The following is a 23756-nucleotide window of genomic DNA, read 5'->3' as shown; positions in this document are numbered from 1 at the left end:
TAATTTCAGCTCCAGATCTTTGATTCTTTAAATTCATTTTCCTCTAAATTGTTTCTCCTACTCTTTCACTGAATGTTTTCCAGCAGTAAATTTTGTTTTGCTTTATTTAATATTTAGAGTTTTGAATCTCTTTAGACAGATTGTCTCCTGCAGAGTAGGACAAAAAAACATGGAACTGGATTGTGGATCGGACCAGGTCTGACTGGAACCAACAGGTTTCATTGTAAAACATGTTCAACAATAACTTTAAACCAGGTTGCTATAGAAACCCTCAGCAGCTGGTATTGGTGGAGTTTTGTCTAATGTGTCTAAAACACATCACAGATATTTAACTAACACTCTAGAAAATATCACCCTGTGGATAAACAGCATCACGGCTACTTGAAGCTAAATATGTCTGTGAATGTTACTGAATGTCCTTGAACGCATCATGGTTGGTAGAGAAACTCAGGTGACTTCATGTAAATGAGGAAGGGAGAGGCTCGTGTTTCACAGCTAGCAGGAAGAGAAGTTCTGAAAATTCTCTGACAGATTTTTGTTCCAGAGTAACTTTCTATACCTGGAGCTCTTTACAGTGTTTGGTGTTGGCAGCAATAAATGTGTTTATATTGAATGTTTCTGGTTCTGTGGTGCACAAAGATATTCTGATGTCTGTTAAAACAAAAGTACTGTGGAGATTTCTGTTCCAACTGAAACATGAAACGTCTGGTTATCTGTAAACAGTCATGTTAACTATAATAACAAGAGCAGACATGTTTGTAGTTCTTTACGTCTGAGATAGGGTTGCCACCTTTCAGAAATAAAAATAAGGGACGACCACCACGGCATGTGTAGCCCTACTCTCATGGGGTGGGATGGCCGCCGCAGTGATAGATAATATTTTATGGCAATGATTTTGTTTGTAAAAAGTAATCCAAAGAGCAATCGTTCATACATATATATATATTAACTACAGAATAGGTACACAAAGATTTCATTTCTAACAGCTGCTAGCAGTAGTGAGTGTTCATCCAAGAAGTGTGACTTGCAGGAGCAGGGAGGCTCTGTACTGGTTTCTCCTTTTAAATTAAGAGGCCCATGATAGTTTGACGTTAGGCAGCAGATGTCCCACAGCTGATTGACTGAACCTGCCATGGACAGAGGAACAAGACCATCTCAGATATGGTAGGTTGTTAGGTCGGCTACTGTTGAGAAAGATGGACAACAAAACAAATGGAGAAATTATGAATCACATCAGAATATGGAAATTATTTGGCAGATAGCGCTTAAATCAATATTTAAAATGCTTTTCCAAACAACAGTGTTGGAAGATGTAAGTGATTGTTGTAAAACTTAACAACAGCACTGAAAGGCAGCGGTGTTTATGTTTCCTAACTGTGGCTAAAGCTGCTGCTAGCTGGTTTACTCTCCGATCGGAGGCTGTTTATTATATACACAGTCAGAGAATGGTGGATTGTCAATGAGTAATAACGGCTATCTAACACTTAAATGCTGTTATTAACCTTACCTTTTATTGTGTCCTTAAGATAATGAGTATTCGTGAATTTTTCAGTCAGGTTTCCTGAGGACTGTTGAACTGAGGCCGAAAGAGCCAAGTAGGCAGGCATTCACAATCTTTCTGCACACGGATCCTTCTCTTTCCTGTTTATTGACCAATAGAGAGCTGGACGTAGAAGGCTGCTGCCCACCTCATTTACATATGGACGAAGCAGAAATACAGCGAGGAAATAATACAGAAATAAATACGGAAAACAATACAGAAATAAATACGGAAAACAATACAGAAATAAATACATAAAACAATACAGAAATAAATACTGATTCTTTTATTTATTATTATGTTGGATATATATTTATTCTTTTATTTTTATATTTATTCTTTTATTTATTTATGTCCTATATATATTTATTGTTTTATTTATATATTTATTCTTTTATTTATTATTATGTCAGTTTTGGTACTCCATAGATGTGCCCCTGGGTAAAGCACTTAACCGATCCTAGTATTGGTGTATAAATATGTGAGCATTTGTGAGTGCAAATGGGTGAATGTGACTCTAGTGTAAAGCACTTTGAGTGGTCAAAATGACTGGAAAAGCGCAATATAAGTTCAGTCCATTTGCCATTTTTTTGAGTAAACTAAATGATTTGAGTAGGACTGTTATCTTAAACATACTTAATAAATTTGTTTAAAAAATTTACAAATTGAGTTGGATGATTATAATATATTGAATTGGTTAAACTTAATAAATTAAGTTGGATAAACTTAATTGAATTGCTTGTTACCCATGGAAGCAATTCAATTAAGTTGGTTCAACTATTTTCTTTTTAGAGTGTATCAGTGGAAAAGCACTTTAGATCAGACTGGAGCCAGTCCAGTATTGGACCACAGTTTCAGAAGAGAAGGATTCCCTCACATGCTTTAGTCGTAAATTTGATTTGTGTCGTCTCTTTTTATAGATGTCACAGGAGTTCAGTTTTTTTCCCATCTTCATTCATCATTTTGATGCGGCCTTTGTTCACTTACCAGTGCAGTATTTCTCCAAGGGTATTTCTTCCTCCCATAATCAGCCTTCACCTTTGCAGTAACGATGGAATCAATGATGAAGGAACTTATTCTCGAGTGGTCGTCTTGGGAGATTGCTGATTTTCTATTTGCTGTGGTTCAGTTGGTTCCATCCTTGTCATCAGTTGTGATCATGTAGAGACATCTGTGTCTCGGTCATCTGTCCTTCAACTTCTAGTGTTTTCTCAGTAGGGAGTGATAGGTACTTTTTCTCGAACCTATATAAAAGACCACAGACAACGTATATGAATTTTATAGCCAAGCTTTTGCAAAAGGAGAAATCTCCATCAACAGCTTCTCCAAGCCGTTCACAGAGAGTTCTGGTCTGCTTCCGCGTGAGCCCCTGTTTTATTGTCCAAGCAGAACAGCCAAAAGGGGCAGTCAGGAAGAACAACAAAGGTCGTAAAACTTCTAACCTAAACAAACCAGCCAGGTGTGATATCTGATCTACGGTCTGAGCCCAGTTCAGCTCTAGGTCAAACTATCAACTAAGAAAAGGGTAGATAACACAAGAAGAATTTAAGGTCTGAGAACCACAGAGTTTGACTGTCTCACATGAAGATAAACAGACAGTCCTGACCTCCAGGTCAGTTCATACACACATAAGGAAGAGAACACTTTAAACAGAAAATCATAATAATCTATAGACTGAATGTGAACTAAAGTAATAACAAAATGATAATACCGAAAATTCTCTAACAGGGAGAAGGTCAGGTTCAGCATTTTGTGTTTTCTGCTGGTTTTATGTTTTCTTGTGTTTGTCAGAAGCTTCTTGTTTGAAAGACTGAGATGTTTGATGTCAAAATTCCAGACAAAACCCACCTGCCTTTAAGAAGTGTTTAGTTTCCAGAAAAATTTTGAGGTTCTACTGGAATCAGGTTCCTCTGATCCTCTGAACACATGATGGGAACCATTTCCCATCATACTGGATTACAGTAACTTCACAGGAGAGTTACTGGAACTGGATCACTGGGATTGACTGGTTGTAGTTTCTCTCTCCAGAAGTCCAGAAGATGGAAAACCTGGATCTAAAGAAGGACAGAGCAGAACCTCCAGGATCCATCAGTCCATCTATGAAGAGTGACCAATCCAAACCAGAACCTCTAGACTTCAGAAATAAACCTGGACCCTCAAATAGAAAGTAAGAAACCAGTTTCTAACTGATTCATGTGAATCTATAGAGATAAAATATAAATATTAGCTGGTTGATCTTCAGTGTTTAAAGAAAAAAACAACTTAATTTTTTTGTATATTTAAAGTTAGACATTAAGGATGTTGGTCAGTAAATCAGAGTTGCATGAAAACAAAAACTACCAAGAATGTGAGGAGAAATGACTCAGATTGTCTCTGAACTCGATGTTGCAGCAACAAGTTGATTCTTTACTCTTCAATAACTTTTTACATCATTAGTCCACTAGTCACAATCATGTCACAAAACAGATTTTTCCAAGAAGATGAACTAGGCGATTTTGTCAGTTTAAAATCTATGAAAATATAAATAACTCACCAAAGGGGAACTGCAAACTGCGGTAAAGTCTACCATAGTAGGGGGTCACATGGTGCAGCGATCCCGAGTTGCAATCCCAAGTTGAACTCTGTCCTCAGGTCCTCTGCTGCTTATCTCTTCCACCTCTCTGTCCACTTCCGGTAGGATTACTGTCAAGTAAAGGCGACTAGTGCTGAAAAAAACTTACAAAAACAGACTAGCCCAGGTGAAAAAAAGTATACCTAAGTATATTTCAAACATACTTACATTTGTGAAAGTACACTTTAAGTATACCAAGTATTAAGTGTACTACTACCTATAAATATATCTGAAGTATACTAAAAGTATGCTTGTACCAATTTCGAAATTATAACTTTAAATACACTTAAGCATAATTGTACCAAAATACACTTTTAATATATTAAATAAAGTATACTTTAAGTGAACAAAATATATATTTGCCCAAGTGTAAATATACACTGCTCAAGTATATTAAAAATATTTTTTAAAATATATTTTGTGTATATTTTTAAATATATGCTCAAAATAGAATTTTTTCAAAATTTTATTTACATTTTTTTAAAAACTACTTTAAATTATTAATTTCACTATGTTTTAAATTTTTACTTTCTTTATTTAACCGGGTGAACCCAGTTGAGATCCAGATCTCATTTTCAAGAGGGACCTGGGCAGAATTCTGCAACACGCAGCAACCTGGTTGCAAAATAAAACTAATTAATACATACGCACAATAATGCACCTATAAAGTACTTTTCATGTAATTTTTAGGCATATTTTTTAAGCACCTAAAAAGTATGCATTTTTAGGTGCTTAGTAATCTTTTACTATTTTTGTTAAAATTGCAAAGAATAAAAAAATGATAATCATGATGTAATGTTTAAGAAAGTACCCAATCCATTTTCAGATGTATAAGATCTATAAGGATTAGCTCCAGTTCATACTCCAGACCAGATGGTAGCGGTATTGCACACTTTCATTTAAAAAAAAAACACCATAAAGAGAAGAAAAAACTTGAACGCAGGGAAGATAACAGACGTTGTTCAAATTCGCCATTTTTACTCACATAATATTGCCTTAAAAGTAGTGAGGGCCTTGACAATAGTTACTGATTTTGGTAAATTCAAACTGGTGATGTCCTAGTCCAAGTTAGACGACAACACAACGGGACAACAACCGATGGAAATGAAATGTGTGTCACAAAAGGAGCCCGGAGGGACGAAGGCTGCTAAGTGTTGCTAGCTGGTGGTAAGTTTGCTTATTAATTATCTTCGTTTAATTATAAACAGTGCAGTAAAGATATATAACTTACGTTGGTTTCTTAAATAATTATTTTATTAATTTTATTGTGACTTGTACGATTATTACTATAGGAATCATTCAGCTTCATGTTATAAATGCATGGAGGCTGTTTGTTGCGACTTATACTTTAATTCATAAACTAACCTGGTTTTAATTAAGCTCCATATGTCAAAGATACTTTGATATTGTGAGGTTGTTCTTATAACTTGTTCATCAATGTTTTTATCTTCAACATATGTTTGCAGTCTAAGCAAATGAAGATGAAAGAGGAAGCCAGAGAAATCAAGTGTTAAGAAACCTAAAGACTTTCCTGTCTCAGAAGCTCTGACACCACCAGATTAATAAGGTTGAACCTCCACATCGTCTTCATGTTTTTTTTGTTTTTTTTAAATGAGGAGCTAGCTACATTTTCAACAACAAAAACTGGTGTGTTACCAACATCAAGTTCTTAATAAACATGATTTGATTTAAAGATAACTGGAAAGAATTTTTCCCCTTGTTAATCTAACATTTCTCTTTCATACATTTTATTTGTTGTTGGCTTTCAGGGCTCTGTGATGGACTGGTGACCTGTCCAGGGTGAACCCTGCCTCTCATCTGATGACTGCTAGAGATGGGCACCACCAGCCCCCCTCACTTATGTTAGGAACATACCAGCAGTGTTATGAAGTGTCATTCAGTATATAATGACAATTTTAATGAGAATTTGCTTTAAAAGTTTGACAAGTGTTATGTTTATGACAGTGTCATGCCAGTCTTATGCACACCCATCAAGTAAAGTGTTACCAAAATGGTAATATATTGAAAGCACAATGTAATTATAATTTTTGTTCTTTAAGGTAATAACTTTCATGTTTTTTTGTCACACTTAAATTTTCATGTTCATTGTGTTCACCTTTGATGTGTAAACTGATAATTTATGTAAAGTTCATAAAGTTCTCAGTAAAATTGGACAATTTTAAAATGTCGGTAATAAAACAAAATATTTGAATTACCTTGAACATCTTGTGTAATTAATCTTTCCTTGTAATTGTAGCCTAAAACAATGTAAGTACTGTAGTGTAGTTATGCATATAATGTACAAAATAGGAAAGTAGGAATAAAGATGAATTATGAGTAATTAAAATTGTAGTTTATTAGTAATAGCAGTAAATCAAAACTAAAAATTAAGTGTAATTTAAATACATTACTAATATATTAACAGTATATTTAAAATATATTTAAAGTATATTTTTAATATAATTCTATGACAGAATTAGTACACTCAAAATATATAAATAGTACATAAAAAATTACACTTGAAGTATACTAAGTACAACTTGAAGTTGTTCCAAAAAAGTTTGTTAAAGTATATACTAAGTATACTAAAAATTGTAATTTAATACTATTTAAATACTATTAAAACATACTAAGCACAAAAAAAGTTGTTCCAAAATAGTACAGTTTAAGTACATCAATCAAAGTATGCTAAAGTATGTTAAAATTTAGTATACTAACTAAAGTATACTTTTTTTTTTTACTAGGGAGCAGAATAATGTGCAGCGTGATATTGGTCTGTTTTAATCATCCAACTTATCAGGTCACTCTTCATGTTGAAGCTTCTAACCTGGCAGCTCTACGCTCTTATAAAAAGTCTGACAACATCTAGAATCAGATCTACCTGCAATGGAGGATCTGACAAATACTATGCCTGCCATTGTCTGCATGTTGATTCTTCCTGCAAAATCAGAGTTGCTGGCGGTGTTGCAACATTATCAGAGGAGCATCTTGCTGTGCATCGGGGCAAAGGAGCAGCAGGATGCTGAAATGAACTGTAATCAAATCGGATCCATTTGTAATAAGTTCAGTTTATGACGTTCAAATGTGGTTAATGTGATAATTTGACTCATGATTTCAGCTATCCAAGATGAGTATACTGATCACCAGAACCAGCTTCGGTGTTTAAAAAAAATAGAAAAAGATTCGACTTTGTGCAGTTTTTGATCCACAGTGACAGAAGATTAATCAAGTTTATTTGTACAGAACATTTCAGCAACATGGCAGGTTCAAAGTTCTTTACATCATAAATAAAAAGTCATAGAACAGACAGTCAGAATTACATTTTGTCAAATGTTATTGTTATACATCAGGATATTGATTAATGTTTCATTGATTGTAAATCAAAGCAACTCTAACCAGGTGGGTTTTTAGTCAAGATTTAAAGGAAATCAGTGTTGCAACTGTTTTCTGGTTTTCTGGAAGTTAGTTCCAGATTTGTGGTACATAGATGCTGGATGCTGCTTCTCCATGTTTGGTTCTGGGGATGTAGAGTAGAACCAGAACCAGTCTGAATGTTTCACTCTGGAGCTTTAAACCTTCTGCTACTCTGCAGCAGTTTATGTTCAGAGCTTCTTCACTGGTTTTTATCTCAAAGTTTCTCACTGATTGACATGATCTGAATAACAATATGTTTGTGTTTCAGAGGTCAGAACCACAGACAGAGAGCAGAACCTCCAGGATCCAGCTGTCCCTCCATGAGGAGTGACTTGTCCAAACATAATCCTCCAAACTTCAGTTCTGAATCTGGGCCATCAGAACCAGAGTAAGAAACCAGTTTCTAACTGATACATGTGACTCTGCAGAGCAGGACCAGTTATAGGCATGGATAGATGAGGGGCCAGGCAGAAATGTGAAGGGGGCATCAATATGTGTACATATTATGTTCCATAATATTTACTGACATTACTGACTACTGTTTGATTCATGGGATTGGGATAAACTGTGTCCAATTCCACAAAAAACCTTGAAATTAAATAATGAACAACCAACACCATGACATTTATCTACTTGGATGGTGATTATGCAGTTATGCATCTTAAACTAATTTGGTTGATTAGCTAATTTAAACACCTGCTCTACTGATTATTTGTCAGTTAGTGTGAGTCGCCTTATTTTAACTGAACCAAAGCAAACTGAACTGTACAGCACATCTATGTGTTAAGATTATTAAAGTCAAGCAAACATCACTGACTGACTTCCTTCTCCCTCACTATTTGTTAATTAAAATCTTTTACTGACCTGTGAAATGTGACAATCTTTGACCTGATTTCTAGTTGTCGTATTGTTAGCAAAGCACAGAGTTCCTTTTTCTTTGATATACCATGTGTACATTTAATATTTAGACAACTTGGCAGCTAAAACCAATGAACAGAACCAAAGTCCAATGGATCATCATGAAGTCAGATTTAGTCGATCCAACTTTATATAACTACTGAAAGATTTAAACTTTAGATAACTTGTTGTTAGCTCTACTAGCATGTCCACATAATGCCCTGCCATAGTATAAGGCTCTTTATAAAGAGCTTAAATCAATGCAAACTGGGGCTGAGTCGTGTTTAATGGTGTTCCACCATTAAAGAAGGATCCATCTTTCTCTTCTGTAATCCAGATTACAGTCAGTTTCTCTTTTCTTTCAGCCTCTGATGGATCAGTTTTCTACTCTGGCTCAGACAGAATAATGATTATTGTCCCGGAACAGATTCAGATGGACAAATACAACAAAAAGAAGATCAGTCATGATACCAGATATAATATAATGAAGAACTTCAAACCAGATCATCAATGTTCTGAGGTTCTGTTCTGACCCAGTTTCTGGTCCTTTGTGATAGACCTTCATAAACATCTTCAACTTCCGTTGGGCAGCTCCAGCCTGTTAGTGAAATATTTCACTGATAAAGAAATTTCTTCACAGGAGCAGCGTTGGTGAGGAGGAGCAGCCGTCCTTCTGTGCTTTGTGTCAGGAGGTTCTGATGGATCCGGTTTCTACCAGCTGTGGACACTGGTTCTGCAAACAGTGCATCGGGTCCTACTGGGACCAGTCTGCTCCATCTGGACCCTCCTCCTGCCCCCATTGTGAGAAACGACCCAGAACAGGAGCTGGACTGTTGACAGCCAATCAGAGCAGCTGTGCTCCAGGTGAAACTGAACACCTCCACTCAGAGACTCCTGTCATCACTGTTGAACCAGATCCACGTCTTTAGTTCAAATTTGGAAATTTAATGTATAAAAGTATTTTTGTGATCAATTTGATCAATTAATTAATTATCTAATTATTAATTAGTAAGTAGATTACTGACTTCTACTTGAAGTCAGTATATTACTGACTTCAAGTAGAAGTCAATAATCTAATTAAGTTACTCTTTCAAGGAATAATCAGTAATCTGATTAGCTACTTTTTCAAAGTAACTATGCCATCACTGGTTTTGAGTTACCAAATTGCTCAGTTGCCCATTTGGTTAATCCAGCCTTGCTGAGAAAGACTTTCGTTCTACTTTTATTAGTTTTTCTGCTAGAAAATTGGAGCTGAAAAAAACAACAGCAAATGAAGCTGAAGTTGGCTTCTGGTTGTAGCTTTTAATTCGGGAAATGACTAATGGACAATTCTGTGTAGTTTCTTATTATCTTGAACATCTTTAATCTGACCGACTTCAGAAACTAAAATTCTTGAAATGGATTGTTTTCTACACAAAGGCCAGAATATCTAAAACCAAGTTTGTAGGGTTTTTTTGTAAACCTATGTTTTGATTTTTGAAGCTTTAATACAGGTTGATTTCAGTTCTTTATGTGTCTGGACCATAATCATTCATTTCACTGGGCAGGAAATGACTTAAACTTTGTGATAGAGGTCACTGAAAAGCTTACTGGTTCAAGGCTGGTTGAGGTTCAGCCTTACAGATGGTGGTAAATGTAGAATTCATTAAGGTGTTATATTACTGAGAAGCTTCTTCAGGGTGTGGACAGTTTGTGAGGTCCAGATGGTGTTGGAGAACAATCAGGCAGATGAATGTGAGGGTAGCAGAGCTGCAGCAGACAACAGAGGAGTGGAAGAACATCTAGAGGAGTGGAAACCAACAAGGTATCCTTCAACCATGGAGGCACAAAAATCACAAGAGGTGAACCAGAGAAAGATTACTGGAAACATAAACTAGATACTATAACGAGGAGGAAAAATCAAAGGTAACGAGTGGCTTGACTTTACGCAGGAAGACTGATCATCAGGCAATGAGAGGTTGTCTGCCAACTCCTGGATATTACCTGGAAAGTTTCACTAATCACAAACTTAACGTATTCTGCTATTAATGTAGAATAATCTAGACCACATTTTAAGAGTGTAAGTATTTTTAGCTTTTAAACTCAGGCAGATTAAAGATGCTCAAGGTGGAAACATTAGGTGGCCCTTTCGCCATTTCCTGAATTGTAAGCTAAATTAGAAGCCAACTTCAGCTTTGCAGAGTCCAAACTGTTGAGTTTGATTTCATGAATGAGAAGCAAGATGCCAAAACAACCCATACAGCCTTAAACCTAAACTAAGAGGAGCTGCGCCCTCTGCTGGATGTTGTGTTTCCATCAGAATCGGTGTGATTTAGCCATGATTTGGTGCCAAAACAGCAGTGGCCTCAGAAACACAGCACTAACCCTTCAGGATAATAAAAAGTGACAGAGACTTTCAATTTGATACATGAGTTTATTCAGTCATTTGCTAAAATTTTGTCTATTTTTGCAACTCCCACGTGGGCACTTGCCAAGTATTTTGAATAGTTTCAACTGTAAATATCTCAATACACTTAAAATAAGATGAAATCTTAAAGGTATTTTTTCAGCAAAATATAGAAACTTGTTTTAACTCCATATTTGTTGAACACTGATCAATCATATCTATAGTTTTCTATATTTTTAAACTTGTTTGAAGAAAGGTGTTTTTCCAGTTTGTTACTTTTTTATGGAGTTAACATTTTTCAAGCGACACTGAGATAGCTCAAACAGATTTGAAAGATAAAACTGTAAATCAAAATGGATCAACAGCAGCAACTTGAACTTAAATAGAAAATATTTTTAATACACAACTGTAAGTTAAACAAAAATTTGGAATATATAGTTTGAAAACCTAAAAGAAAACAAGGAAACTGTTTTATGTTTTTTATGTTGCTCACATGTTTGTGTTCTTTTGCTCTTTAGCAAATGATAAACCAGCAGTTTAAATGTTTTCTCTGGTCTGTGGTCACGAATGCACCCCCACCCTTCACTGCTCCAGTAGCTGAACCTCGTACTGGTCCCATTGTGTTCTTTGTTTTATTCTAGTTTCTGTAATCACATCATCAGTGTTACATGTTCAACCCAACTACCTACTGTTAAGAAAGAAATTTCTAAAATAGTTAACTTTGGAAAAAGTTTGGCTCTCTCTTCCTCTGGATCCCAGGTCCTCTCGGCGGGCCACGTGTAGCCACAAGGAAAACAACAATGCGTGTTGACGTCACAGAATTACAGAGTTTAATAAACTTACACCAGAAACTGCAGAACAACGGAGACATACATTCATTTACCTGACATAAATGGAAAGAAGAAAAGAAAAGCAAAGACGTGCAAAGACGTCTTTGGAGAGTTGCAAGAGCAAATCTGATTTGTTACTTCTGTGTAGAAAGTTTTATCCTCTTGTATTTAATTTATTCAAATAAGGCGTACCTTTGCTCCTCCAACCAGGCGCTATCTCTGACCCCTTATCTGAAGCCTAAAACCCCTGCAGTGTTTACGGCCTTTCACAGATGAGTGTGAAAAGCTAGAACTTCCACTGTATTGTTTTCCCACAGACAAAAGGCAGTTCAAACGATCCTAGCAAACCATCTGCTGTAACTACAGGTAAAATAAAGGTCAAAGAGCCAGAATATGTTACTGATTTTAAAACTACAATTAGGCCATTTGAATCAAGACATGTTAAGTTTTAAAACTAGCTTATTCTAAATTTATTTTCTCAACACTACTGGGTTTGCTTTGAAGTGGCTCTGTTTTCAGCCCTTTGTGATAAATGCTTTAAAACTGATCATCTTAAAGCGGTAGGTCATCTTGTTGCATGAAGACAAAAGTTGAAAAAACAACCTACTGTAAAACTGCTTTAACGGAAAGGGTGAAAGAATGTCTAAGAGACAGAAACCTTTATTTACTCTTGCAACATAAAACAGATTACAGTACATATATTTACAGTATGAATGCAAAATGTAATAATTCTAACAATCCATTGGAACAAATCAGTCCAATTTTTAAAGAACAGTCTGTAATTGTTCTTTAAAAAATCTAATACAGTCACTGTCTGAGAAAAGCCATTTTAAATGTGAATACTACCTTTTTTTTCATTAAGACTGGAAAATGCTGGGATTAAAACATTTTTCTGTCTCTTTTCCTCTTCTGGAGCTGTTATTTGTTGGAGAATGTCAGATGGAAAATAAGAACAATGGTGACATGATGCAGAAGAGCTGATGTTCCTTAAAGCTGCTGCATACTATGGTCCAGATGGTCTTATTCCAACTTTATCACTAAATCATGTTTAATTTTTTACTTCAGCTTTCTTTTCTTCTGTGTTTCAGCAGATGTTGGTCTGCAGGAGGATCTACAGAAACATAAGATCAGTCTGAAAACAAGATGTGAATGTGTGACTGAAGGAAGTGATGAAACAGGAAATAGAACCCTCCTCAACAGGATCTACACTGATCTCTTCATCACAGAGGGACAGAGTGAAGAGGTTAACACCCAACATGAGGTGAAGCAGCTGGAGAGAGCTTCCAAGATCCAGAAGTACCATGGCTCTGCAATCAAGTGCCACGACATCTTTAAAGCCTTCCCTGATCAACATGGAGCCATCAGAGTGGTTCTGACCAACGGTGTCGCTGGTGTTGGAAAAACCTTCTCAGTGCAGAAGTTCACTCTGGACTGGGCCGAGGGCTTGGAGAACCAAGATGTCAGTGTGGTGGTTCTGCTTTCATTCAGGGAGCTGAACTTGATCAGAGATGAGCAGCACAGTCTTCTCACGCTGCTCCATGATTTCCATCCAACACTCCAGAAGCTCCCAGCAGAGCAGCTGGCTAAATGCAAACTGCTCTTCATCTTTGATGGTCTGGATGAAAGCAGACTTTCACTGGACTTCAACAACAGTCCGCTGGTTTCTGACATCACACAAAAGTCATCAGTCAACATTCTGCTGATGAACCTCATCAAGGGGAACCTGCTTCCCTCAGCTCTCATCTGGATAACTTCCAGACCTGCAGCAGCCAATCAGATCCCTCCTTCATATGTTTCCAGGGTAACAGAAGTACGAGGCTTCACCGATGCCCAGAAGGAGGAGTACTTCAAGAAGAGGTTCAGTGATGAAGAGTTGTCCAGCAGTATCATCTCCCACATCAAGACCTGCAGGAGCCTCCACACCATGTGTGGAATCCCAGTCTTCTGCTGGATCACTGCTACAGTTCTGGAGAACATGTTGACCTCAGAACAGAGAGGAGAGCTGCCCAAGACCATGACTGACATGTACTCACACTTCCTGCTGGTCCAGACAAAGAGGAAGAAGAACAAGTACCATGGAGGACCTGAGACAAGTCCACAGGAGCTGATGGAGGCTGACTGGGAAGTTCTTCTGAAGCTGGGGAGGCTGGCGTTTGAACATCTTGAGAAAGGAAACATCGTGTTCTACCAAGAAGACCTGGAGCAGTGTGGTCTGGATGTCACAGAGGCCTTGGTGTACTCAGGAGTTTGTACAGAGATCTTCAAAAGAGAGAATCTGATCCTCCAGAAATCAGTTTACTGCTTTGTTCATCTGAGCATTCAGGAGTTTCTGGCTGCTGTCTACATGTTTCACTGTTTCACCAGCAGGAACTCAGAGGTTATCAAGATATTCCTGGGACAAGAATACAATGGAACGTCTGTGGAGAACCTCATGGAGAAAGTCATGACGAAATCCCTCAGCAGTAAAAATGGCCACCTGGACCTGTTTGTCCGCTTCCTTCATGGTCTCACTGTGGAGTCCAACCAGAGACTCTTAGAGGACTTGCTGGGTCAGACAGAGAACAGTCCAGAAACCATCCAGAGAATCATCACCAACCTGAAGGAGATGAACACTGATACAATCTCTCCTGACAGAAGCATCAACATCTTCTACTGTCTGGTGGAGATGAACGACTGCTCATTTACTCAGGAGATCCAACGGCTGCTGGATTCAGGGAAGGAGCTCTCAGAGTTTGACTGTTCAGCTCTGGCCTTCATGCTGCAGATGTCAGAGGTTCTGGATGAGTTGGACCTGGAGAAGTACAACACATCAGATAGTGGACGACGGAGACTGGTTCCTGCTGTGAGGAACTGCAGAAAGGCTCGGTGAGTCCAGATGTTTTCATTGTATGAATGCTGATTCAGCACTATTGTCCTCCTGTTTCTTCTTCCTTCAGTTGCTTCTGGATGCTTTTGATCTTTAACTATTTCCTTCATCTTTTGGACTATTTCAGCCATTCAAACATCTAAACATTCAGATCATCCAGGACAGCTGCAGCTTTTGGTTTGTAGACATTTCCAACATGGAAACTTTTTATCAGATTTATGCTGAAATTAATAGAAAACCTTGAGAACTGAAAGATCCAATCAGCCAGAGACACATTTTATCTTTAAACTCCTCTTCAGTCAATTCACCTTTGAGGATCTTTGACTGTTTTTATAAAATCACTGTTTAGATTTGATGGAAACATTAAAATAAACTCCAACATTTTTCTTGTTGGGCGCGGGAGGAGTTTGGAGAGGCCATGGAGAAAGACTTCCCTACGGCTTTGAGCCGATTCTGGTCCACCATCCGGCGTCTCAGGAGGGGGAAGCAGTGCAGCACCAACACTGTTTATAGTGGGGATGGTGTGCTGCTGACCTCAACTAGGGACATTGTGGGCTGGTGGGCAGAATACTTCGAAGACCTCCTTTATCCCACCAACATGCCTTCCATTGAGGAAGCTGAGCCTGGGGACTCTGGGTCGGGCTCTCCAATCTCTGGGGACGAGGTGTGCTCCAATTACAGAGAGGTCATACTCTTAAGCTTCCCTGGCACGGTCTATTCAGGGGTCCTTGAGAGGAGGGTTCCATCGGATAATCGAACTATCCGATGGACAGAATTCAGGAAGAGCAGTGTGGTTTTCGTCCTGGTCGTGGAACACTGAACCAGCTCTACACCCTCGCCAGGGTCCTGGAGGGTGCATGGGAGTTCGCCCATCCGGTCTACATGTGTTTTGTGGACTTGGAGAAGGCGTTCGACAGTGTCCCTCGGGGCACAAGGTCACCTCACAAAAACAAAAATAATATATTTTAAAGGAAAAAATCCAAATTAAAAAATTTAGATCGTGCAAATGCCTGTTTGAACAGTAGCGCGATCAGCCGGGATTTAAAGACAGATAGTGAGTCAGAGAGTCCTTTAAGTGAGGAAAGTGAACATTTATTCTAAATAGTGGAATCATGTGCAGAGGTTGTACAATTACAGAATAGAGATGCTTTCTCATAAAAGCGCATTTACAAAGCGGGTGGCTCCACTGAAAGATGACTGCATTTGCACCGGTACCGCACGGCTCTTTAAGTTTTGCTCGGAGCTCCAGGATGATCAGTCTGGGCAATCTAAACACTAATAAACTATCATTAACATTTCCCAGCAGATCAATATGATCAATCGCTCCCTCTGAATCCTTCCATTGGTAATGTTCTCCATCAGAGCCAAAGTGATCCATAATTATGTTTTGCCGTGTAACTGTGGTACAGCGCAAAGGTGTGCCCCTTTGTGCACTTACTTATGTACGTGTGATTGTCTACACACCTTGATCACCTTAAAACAATCAAACTTGTCTGGAGTTCATCTGCTGATCCAACCCTGTTTTCTTTTTTAGTGAGAATGAAATTACCCCATAGATGCATTTCATGTGCTTCGGCTCAAGGACTAATGCATTACATCTTTATGAGACAAAACCTGAGGAAAAGTACTATTTACAATCGAGTGAGGTTTTCACATCTTTTTATTTTTATTTTCTTTATTTAGCTTATTATCTGAGGATAAATGCGGTTCAGTTTCATTTTTACGTTTAAACAATAAAATATTAAAACCATTAAAAAATCATTGGGTTGGTCTAAATAACATTGAATGTAGTCAGATTTCAGTGTATTTAGGTGAGTTTTGACGTTTTGTAGTTTGTTACTGTCCACAGAAAAAGTTTGCGTGGCTGCCGCACATTTTTACGCCGCAAAAAAGTGTGCTTATATATATGCAAACTTTGATGCAAAATAAATTTTTTACATGCTGACTAGTGCGTAAAATATAGCACCGCACATTTTTTGTACACACGTACTTCTAGTTACTGGGAGAACTTTGATTGCTTCACCATGAAAAATGCTGCTGGACCCACACGCTCTGTCTCTTCCCAGGGGTTTTGGTCTTCAGCTCTTTAGGAGTTTAGTAACAATTTCTTCTGACATTCAAACCTTTGTTCCTCTGAGACGATGGACAGACCACTGTAGAGACATGTGTCCCTCTTCCAACCAGTTTGCACCAGTTCCTCTCAGTTCAACAGTCTGAGAGGACGGTTCAGACCTGAAGAACCAGTAGTACCGGTTCTCCTGCTGCTCTGCAGGACGACCAGAACAATCTGAAGCTTTCAGCTGAAGCAGGTTGATGACTGTCCACTTTCTACTTTGCATCAAATCCAGCAGATGAACAGAGACAGAACTGGGAGTATCATGTGTCTGGTCTGCTCCCAGTTTCCTCTGTGGCAGCATTTAATAATCTGCTGCTGGGAGCCACGTTTCTATAGAATATACTTCTATTATTGATGATGATGATGATTCTAGATGCTGCAGCAGCAGCTGGAGCAGATATTGGCCAAACAAACTCAGAGATGCCAGATGTCCACAGCAGGCTGGATTTCTTGCTCTGCTCACTTCATTTATAACTCACTTCCTGCTTGGTGGAAGATCTCAAGGATCTTCAAGCCAAGTGGTCTAGTCCAAGTCAGGTGTGAGTCAGAGCTGTGAGCAGTTCCTCCTCCTCTCCATCATCTCCAGTAGTTTCCTTCATTCAGCTCAGTCAGCCTCTTCATCAGCTGCTGCAGCTCCTTTGAGGCTCTGATGCTGCAGCTCCATCAGATGCTGCAGAGAAAACCGAACTTTCCTTCACAGATGATAGAAGATCTTTAACATCTGTCTGCAGCCGAAGGTCTGAGGACATGAAGCCTGGTCCAGAACCAGAACCTGGACTTTAATCAGGAACTGCACATATTCTCTGTCGGGTCAAACTCAGTAAATTGAAGATCAGATGTTGATCGGATGATGACATCACTGTTATCATATTTTAGTCTGTTTATGATTCAGATTGATTTCTTTAGAACTGAATTTATTTCTTTTATCACAGATTTGGTGCCTGTGAGCTGAAAAAGGATGAATGTGACGTTGTTGCCTCAGCTCTGAAGTCCAACCCAGATCTGACAGAACTGGAAATAAATCAGATTATACTGGGAGGTCAAACCTTTGGAGATTCTGATATGAAACCTCTGTTTGAGATCCTGGAGAGTTCAGACAGTAAAGTGAAGAATCTGAGGTTTGATTTCTCTATTTATCCAATAAAATCATTCATTAATACTTTAATGCTTAGTTTAATAATTTAATTCTAATTTTTTTTTCAAAGCAACCTATTTAAATGTCAGAATAAAATCTCAAACATTTTGCCTTATAAATGAATTACATTCTTATTTCAGACTTTGAGATTATTTAACTTTGTTTTTCAGTTTTCTCACTTTAAATGTTTTTGACTAATGAACAAAATTAAGGAAATTACATTAAATGATGTTAATTAATTATGTAGATTTTTCAGTTTGGTTTGGGAAAGATTCAGATTGTTTTATTTCTCATTTCTGATTCTCATCTTTACATCCAGAATGAAATGTTGTTCCTCCAGAGTCGAGCCAGGGCCACATCCACAAACACTGACCAGTTCAAATAATCATTAATGACATCTAAGAAATGACTGATTGTAGAAAAGCAAATCTATATGAAATGAATGAAATTGAGGGCAACAGCAGGTTCCTCAGCTTTGTCCTTAAGCTGTGGTTCTGTTGGGCCGGGTCAGAGAGGAACTGTCCTCTTCAGTCTGACAACCGTCAGTCGATTGTAGTCTCGTCTCTGTGATGATGCTTCATCAGGTCACGTCTCCTTAGGAAATAATGGCCTCCATTGGCTTTCAGCAGCTTTAATAAGAATCCAAGGCTATTAATGAATAAACTGAGTGGTTCTGATTCAGTTACCAAGTCAGGTTTCCAGCTGATTATCAGGAACCAGCAGCCAAAGCCTTCAGTCTACATAGGTTATTGTTCTGTGAGCCTCTGATGAGGTGAACTATTATAGAGCAATGAATAAAGGAGAGTACTATCGGTACTTTTACGGTACTATCGGAGACGAGAAATGGCCCTCTCATACACTTCCAACGGTTTTAGAAATGGTTTTTCTAAATTTTCAGATCTAGCATTAACCTTTTCCCTAAAAAAGCTTTTAGCTATTTTTCTTATTTATTGCATATGTTTAGTGCACTGAATGGAGCAAGTCAATGTAAGACAACATGCTAGTGATACCCCACATGCCACTGGCAGCATATAGGCTAACATTAGCATTTTGGCTAATTTTACCGTGTACACTAATTTTAACATACTGAATGGACTAAGTCCATAATGCTTATGATTCTCCACATGCTGTTGACCACATTTCAGCTAAACTTAGCATTGATGCTAATTTTTAGCATCAGAACACTGGATTCCAACTGATTGGCACAATTTGGCAGGCCCTGTTTAAATTTTTTCTGAAATTTTCTAGTTTCAGAAATACAGCACCGAGACTTTACAAACCTGGACTGGATTAATCTCAACTTATAACAGAATATTTAAAGCCAAATTTGTGATTTCTGAACCTTCATTGAAGGGCAATTTCACCTAATTCAGCATCTTTTAAGAGAGAAAACAAAAAACTAAAACTGGATATAACAGCAAAATAATGGAAATTTCAGATAAGGAGTTCAGTTCTCATGTGGTCCAGATGCAAAAGGAGAGCTGAAATCTCCCTTTATTGAAGTTCCACAAATCACACACTTGTCGTTATTCATCATGTTTCTTTTACATTCAGTAAAATTAATTTTCTACATTTCTATCATTTGTTCATGTTTCAGTTTTAACTGCATCCTGTTGACTTCAGCTCACATCTTTTATTCTTTATTCAGATTGTGGAACTGCAGTTTGTCTGAGTCCAGCTGGACTTCTCTGTTCTTAGCTCTGAAGTGCAACCCGTCCCATCTGACCCAACTGGAGCTCAACTGGACCAACCTGAAAGATTCTGGAGTGAAGGAGCTCTGTGGTTTTCTACAGACACCTGGCTGCAGACTGGAGATACTGATGTAAGAATTTTGTTCATTTGATATTTTTGTGAATAATTAGATATAATTGATCTGAAAATCAAAGTTCATATCTTCTGTTCTAATAAATATTTTCTGAGTTTGTTCCTGGACTTGGATCCAAAGTTTAATTTTGTAACTCAGTTACAATTACCTGTTCTGACCTGAGATCAGATACACTGTGCAGAAATCACAGAGATGTAAAGCAGGTCAAAGGTCATTCAACCCAGTCTAGAAAAGTGAATTCCAGCTCCTGGAATCTGACAGGAACAAATCAATAATCAATGATTGATGCTTCAACATTTTGATCAAAACCTGGAATGATTTTGCTGACTAAAATCCTCCAGCACAAAATGACCCAGTACCAGGTTCTGGTTGTGGTTCTGAAGTCAGCAGGTCTTTATTGAAGCAGAAGCATGTTGGCATCAATATTCATGAGACTGTTGGACTGGTTAACCTGCATCCTGTTGGCTTCAGCTCACCTCTTTTATTCTTTATTCAGAGTGGAGTGGTGCAGTTTGTCAAAGATCAGCTGTGATTATCTGGCCTCAGCTCTGAAGTCCAACCATCTCCATCTGACAGAACTGGACCTGAGATACAACGAACTGATGGAGACAGATGTTCAGCAGCTGAAGGATCTTGTAAAGACTGTAGCGTAAGTAAAAGTTTGGAGTGAGTCCAGCTGCTGTTAACAGTATTGAACTAAACCCAGTTAGCATCAAAGCAAAGATCCAGTGTTCCCAGTAAAGCTGCAGCTTCTCAGTGTGAGGAAAATGGTTCAGGCTTCCTGGTTGGACACCGAGACAGCAATCAGCCAATCAGAGGAGCAGCAGCTTGCTGTGTTCCTGTGTTTGTGTTGATGTGAAGATGAGTGTTGTGGCTGTGTTCATTCATTAATCTGTGGCAGCAGCAGTTCATTCAGTTCAGCAGTTGTTACTGATCAGGTTCATCCTGGTCACATCTCTGAGATCAGTCTGACTGCAGCCTGGAAACCATCTACTGGATGTGCTGCATCACTGACTGCTGCTGGAGAAGCTGGAAACACTCACTGATCTGCTCTCTCCATCCTTCTTCTCTCTGCAGGTTCTGATCTCTGTAAAGTAGAGAACGGTCTCTGTGTCCTGCTGATCCTCAGAAGTTGACGCTGCAGCAGTTTGAGTCTAAAGAGACTGACTGGATCATGATGACCTTTGACCTCAAAGATTTTCCTCCTGTTTATTTTCTCATGTCTGTATTCATACATAGACTCTAGAGTTGTGGGTTTTAAATGTTGATTATATATATATAATGTATTGAGCAATACGTGTGTCCTTAGGACTATCATCATATGCTCATTGTTATTATTGTTGTTATTGTGTGCAATGCTGGGACAAACTAAATTCCCCCCCTTTAGGGGATCAACAAATTATTATTATTATTTAGTCTCTGATATTGTTTGTCTCTGTGGATCAGTAAAGATCCAATTCAAACTGGGATCCATTTAGAGGCTTCATGGAGTTTTGATCTGAACTGAATTCAACAGGAAAGTTGATCTTTTTTCTCTCTGATTCATTTTCAACCTGGAACCAGAAATGGTCTGAGAATGGAAACATGGGAATTATTTTCAGTTCAGCTTTGAATCATGAAAGACACTTCAAACCTCTTTTCTCTGCTGCTTCTTCTTCTGTTGACATGAAAATGTTCCTCAAAGCTCCACAGATAAAAAGATGCTTAACTGGAAACGGCAGAGAAACTTCAGCTTCCATCACAGAAACCAGTTTAACCAGTTTACAACTGGATGTCCCACAGAACGCCTGATCTTAGAGCAGTTTTCAGGAACATCAGGATTTCCCCCTGTGCATTATAAGCCTGGCGGCCCGGCATGCTTTACTAGCCCCGTGCCAGGCTAAGCATCGCTTGTTTACAGGGGGAAAAAAAAATAAAAAATCGTCTTTTTTTTTCGGATTTATCAGACAGCTGCCTCGCGCGCTGCCGCTGTTTTACCTCAGTGGGATCGCGCGCACCTCCTTTCACCACAGGCTGACGTGTATGGATATTTACATAAACCTACTGTGAGGAATTATGATCCTTTGGAGAACTCTAGGTAAGAGTTCAAAATCCGCCGCGTTAGCTCTGGTTGCGCAGCTCAATGTGAACCGCAGGAATAACTTGTAGCGAATTCAGAGGTGCGTTGTGGAGCGGTGAGAATGATTTATCTTTGTGAACGAACAATTATATGCGGCGTTTACATCTCAACATGCTGCCCAGCTGTGGCTCTGTGTCTGTTTTCCCTGTAAAGTTTATGTCTGTGGTCCTGGTTGGCCGGAGCGTTTGTGGATAACGAGCAGCGCTAACCTGATCATGCAGATTCAGCCCGGTGAGGAGCTTTAACGCTCTCCTCGGAGTCACGCATCACGCTGAATACATTATTATTATTGTTAGTATTATTTTTCCGGTTATACGATGCATCAAACCATATCAAATGCGTTGTGTGCTTAATGCGAACAATCTGAGAAACTCGTCCCATAAACTTAACCAACCAAAACAGTTTCTATGACAATAAAAACTCAACAGACACGAAATGGAAGAGCTACTAAAGCCACATTAGCAGCATAGAATTAAATCTCCCGTTTGTTGCGCATCTCTGCGCATTGCAGCGGATTTACTCATTGTGCAACAGGGCCAGTCCAAGGCTGCATGAGGCCTTGAGCAGACTTTGACTTAGGAGCCCACTCTTGCTGCTAAAAATATCAGCAAATATTAGTGTTTATGGGGCCCCTGAAACCCTTGGGGGCCTGATGGAGCTTCTGACTTAATTTGAATTGAACAGAAGTGCAAATTTGTTGTTTTTAGATTAGTTGTGGGTTTAAATAACATTTCACTGGAGATGTTTTCCCGTAACATATAATTACACAGTCATACTTTTACATTTCCTGTCAACTTAACATCTTTTAATACAAAAGAACAGTAGACTGCCGGTGGACCACCTCGACACAGGGCTTAGCAAGTTTTCTGGGGGAAACCCTGAACATCCATCATTTTATCTTAAAAATAGAATAATTTTTTATATCAAATCAAAGTCGATATATTTGACAATAAAATTATAAAAATCTAAATAATGAAGTTTTGCATCATAGTCATTGATTCTCAGAGCTCTAATATTTTCCAGTTTGTTTTGGAGGTTTACTTTTTTAACTCAATGTTTCATGTTTTACTTTGAGTTTTCTAGAGAACTTTAGGACTCGATGTGTCACATCAGGGCTTTTTAGTGTGATTTTACTGATTTATTCAGACCTCACAGAATTACTAGGTTAATGTGCTGATTGGTTCATGTTTGTTTTTCATATTTCTTCTAAAGTAATATGGGTTCCCGGGTGTTTAATTGTCAATAAAGTTTTTAATAATGTTCTTGTTAGAATGGTCCTTAGCGGCTGGAGGAAGTAGGAGACTTCAGGCAGAGAAACGGTGCAATCCCACTGGGTGTTTATTCATCAACATTTAACAGACAAACAACCCTGCTTACAACGGCCTAGGTTCTCAGCAGCAACAACAACCAATGTGGCCAACATGCAGCCTTTTATAGTCCCTGGCTGTTACAATTAACAAACCCACCAAGAAACAGGGTAAAACAAAATACATACACATAAACAAACTTTGACAAAATAACCAAATCTTCAGAATAATATACATTACCAAATGCTATTCATTTTAAGCATCTCTAAAAACACATCTCTATCGATAAAAATATGAAATCAACATTAAATTTATAAAGTGCATAGCTCTATTGCTCCCCCTCTTCCATCTGCTTTGGTCTCTTCCGTAACCTTTAAAAGGTGTTCAGGCCCCCAGGTAATCTTTTAGCCTGAACACCCTGCAGAGGAAGAGACAGAGTTAAGCCACACCCACACAAAGCCTTCAAACATGTCAAACAATCACAATACTTATGTAACGGGTACCAGGGTTCTGGACCCGTTAGCAGCAGATGATGAAGCTGAAAAACAGCATTTAAGTGAGCACACGGGAGACGCAGTCTGTGTGTTACTCCAATTTCTCAACTTATTTATTAACAAACCAGCTCATCCCACCATCAATACATCCCAGTTCACAGTTCAGCAATTCACTGTATTTATAGTCTATTTAGACATATTGAATCATAAACATAT

General features: G+C 38.3%; 1 protein-coding gene and 1 long non-coding RNA gene across 2 annotated transcripts; one reads left to right on the top strand and one right to left on the bottom strand.

The window, feature by feature from the left end:
• Positions 1–2327: 2327 nt before the first annotated feature.
• On the bottom strand, positions 2328–4158 carry LOC107834284 (uncharacterized). The gene is made up of 3 exons (XR_001660075.1): positions 4074–4158; positions 3389–3594; positions 2328–2784 (listed from the first exon to the last, which is right to left on the bottom strand). It is a non-coding gene; the product is annotated as an uncharacterized LOC107834284 (long non-coding RNA).
• LOC103129736 (protein NLRC3-like) lies at positions 2879–21304 on the top strand. The gene is made up of 9 exons (XM_016665348.1): positions 2879–2883; positions 3577–3707; positions 7834–7953; positions 9103–9326; positions 12770–14543; positions 17593–17778; positions 19444–19617; positions 20117–20269; positions 20698–21304. The coding sequence occupies exons 2-9, from the start codon at positions 3580–3582 to the stop codon at positions 20702–20704; spliced, it is 2766 nt and encodes a 921-aa protein (XP_016520834.1). The 5' UTR covers positions 2879–2883; positions 3577–3579; the 3' UTR covers positions 20705–21304.
• The last annotated feature ends 2452 nt before the right edge of the window (positions 21305–23756 follow it).

This window comes from Poecilia formosa, unplaced genomic scaffold (genome assembly GCF_000485575.1).
Source record: "Poecilia formosa unplaced genomic scaffold, Poecilia_formosa-5.1.2 Scaffold574, whole genome shotgun sequence".
Taxonomy (NCBI): domain Eukaryota; kingdom Metazoa; phylum Chordata; class Actinopteri; order Cyprinodontiformes; family Poeciliidae; genus Poecilia; species Poecilia formosa.
The sequence above is the reverse complement of the archived record's forward strand: the minus strand, read 5'-3'. Positions and strand labels throughout refer to the sequence as shown.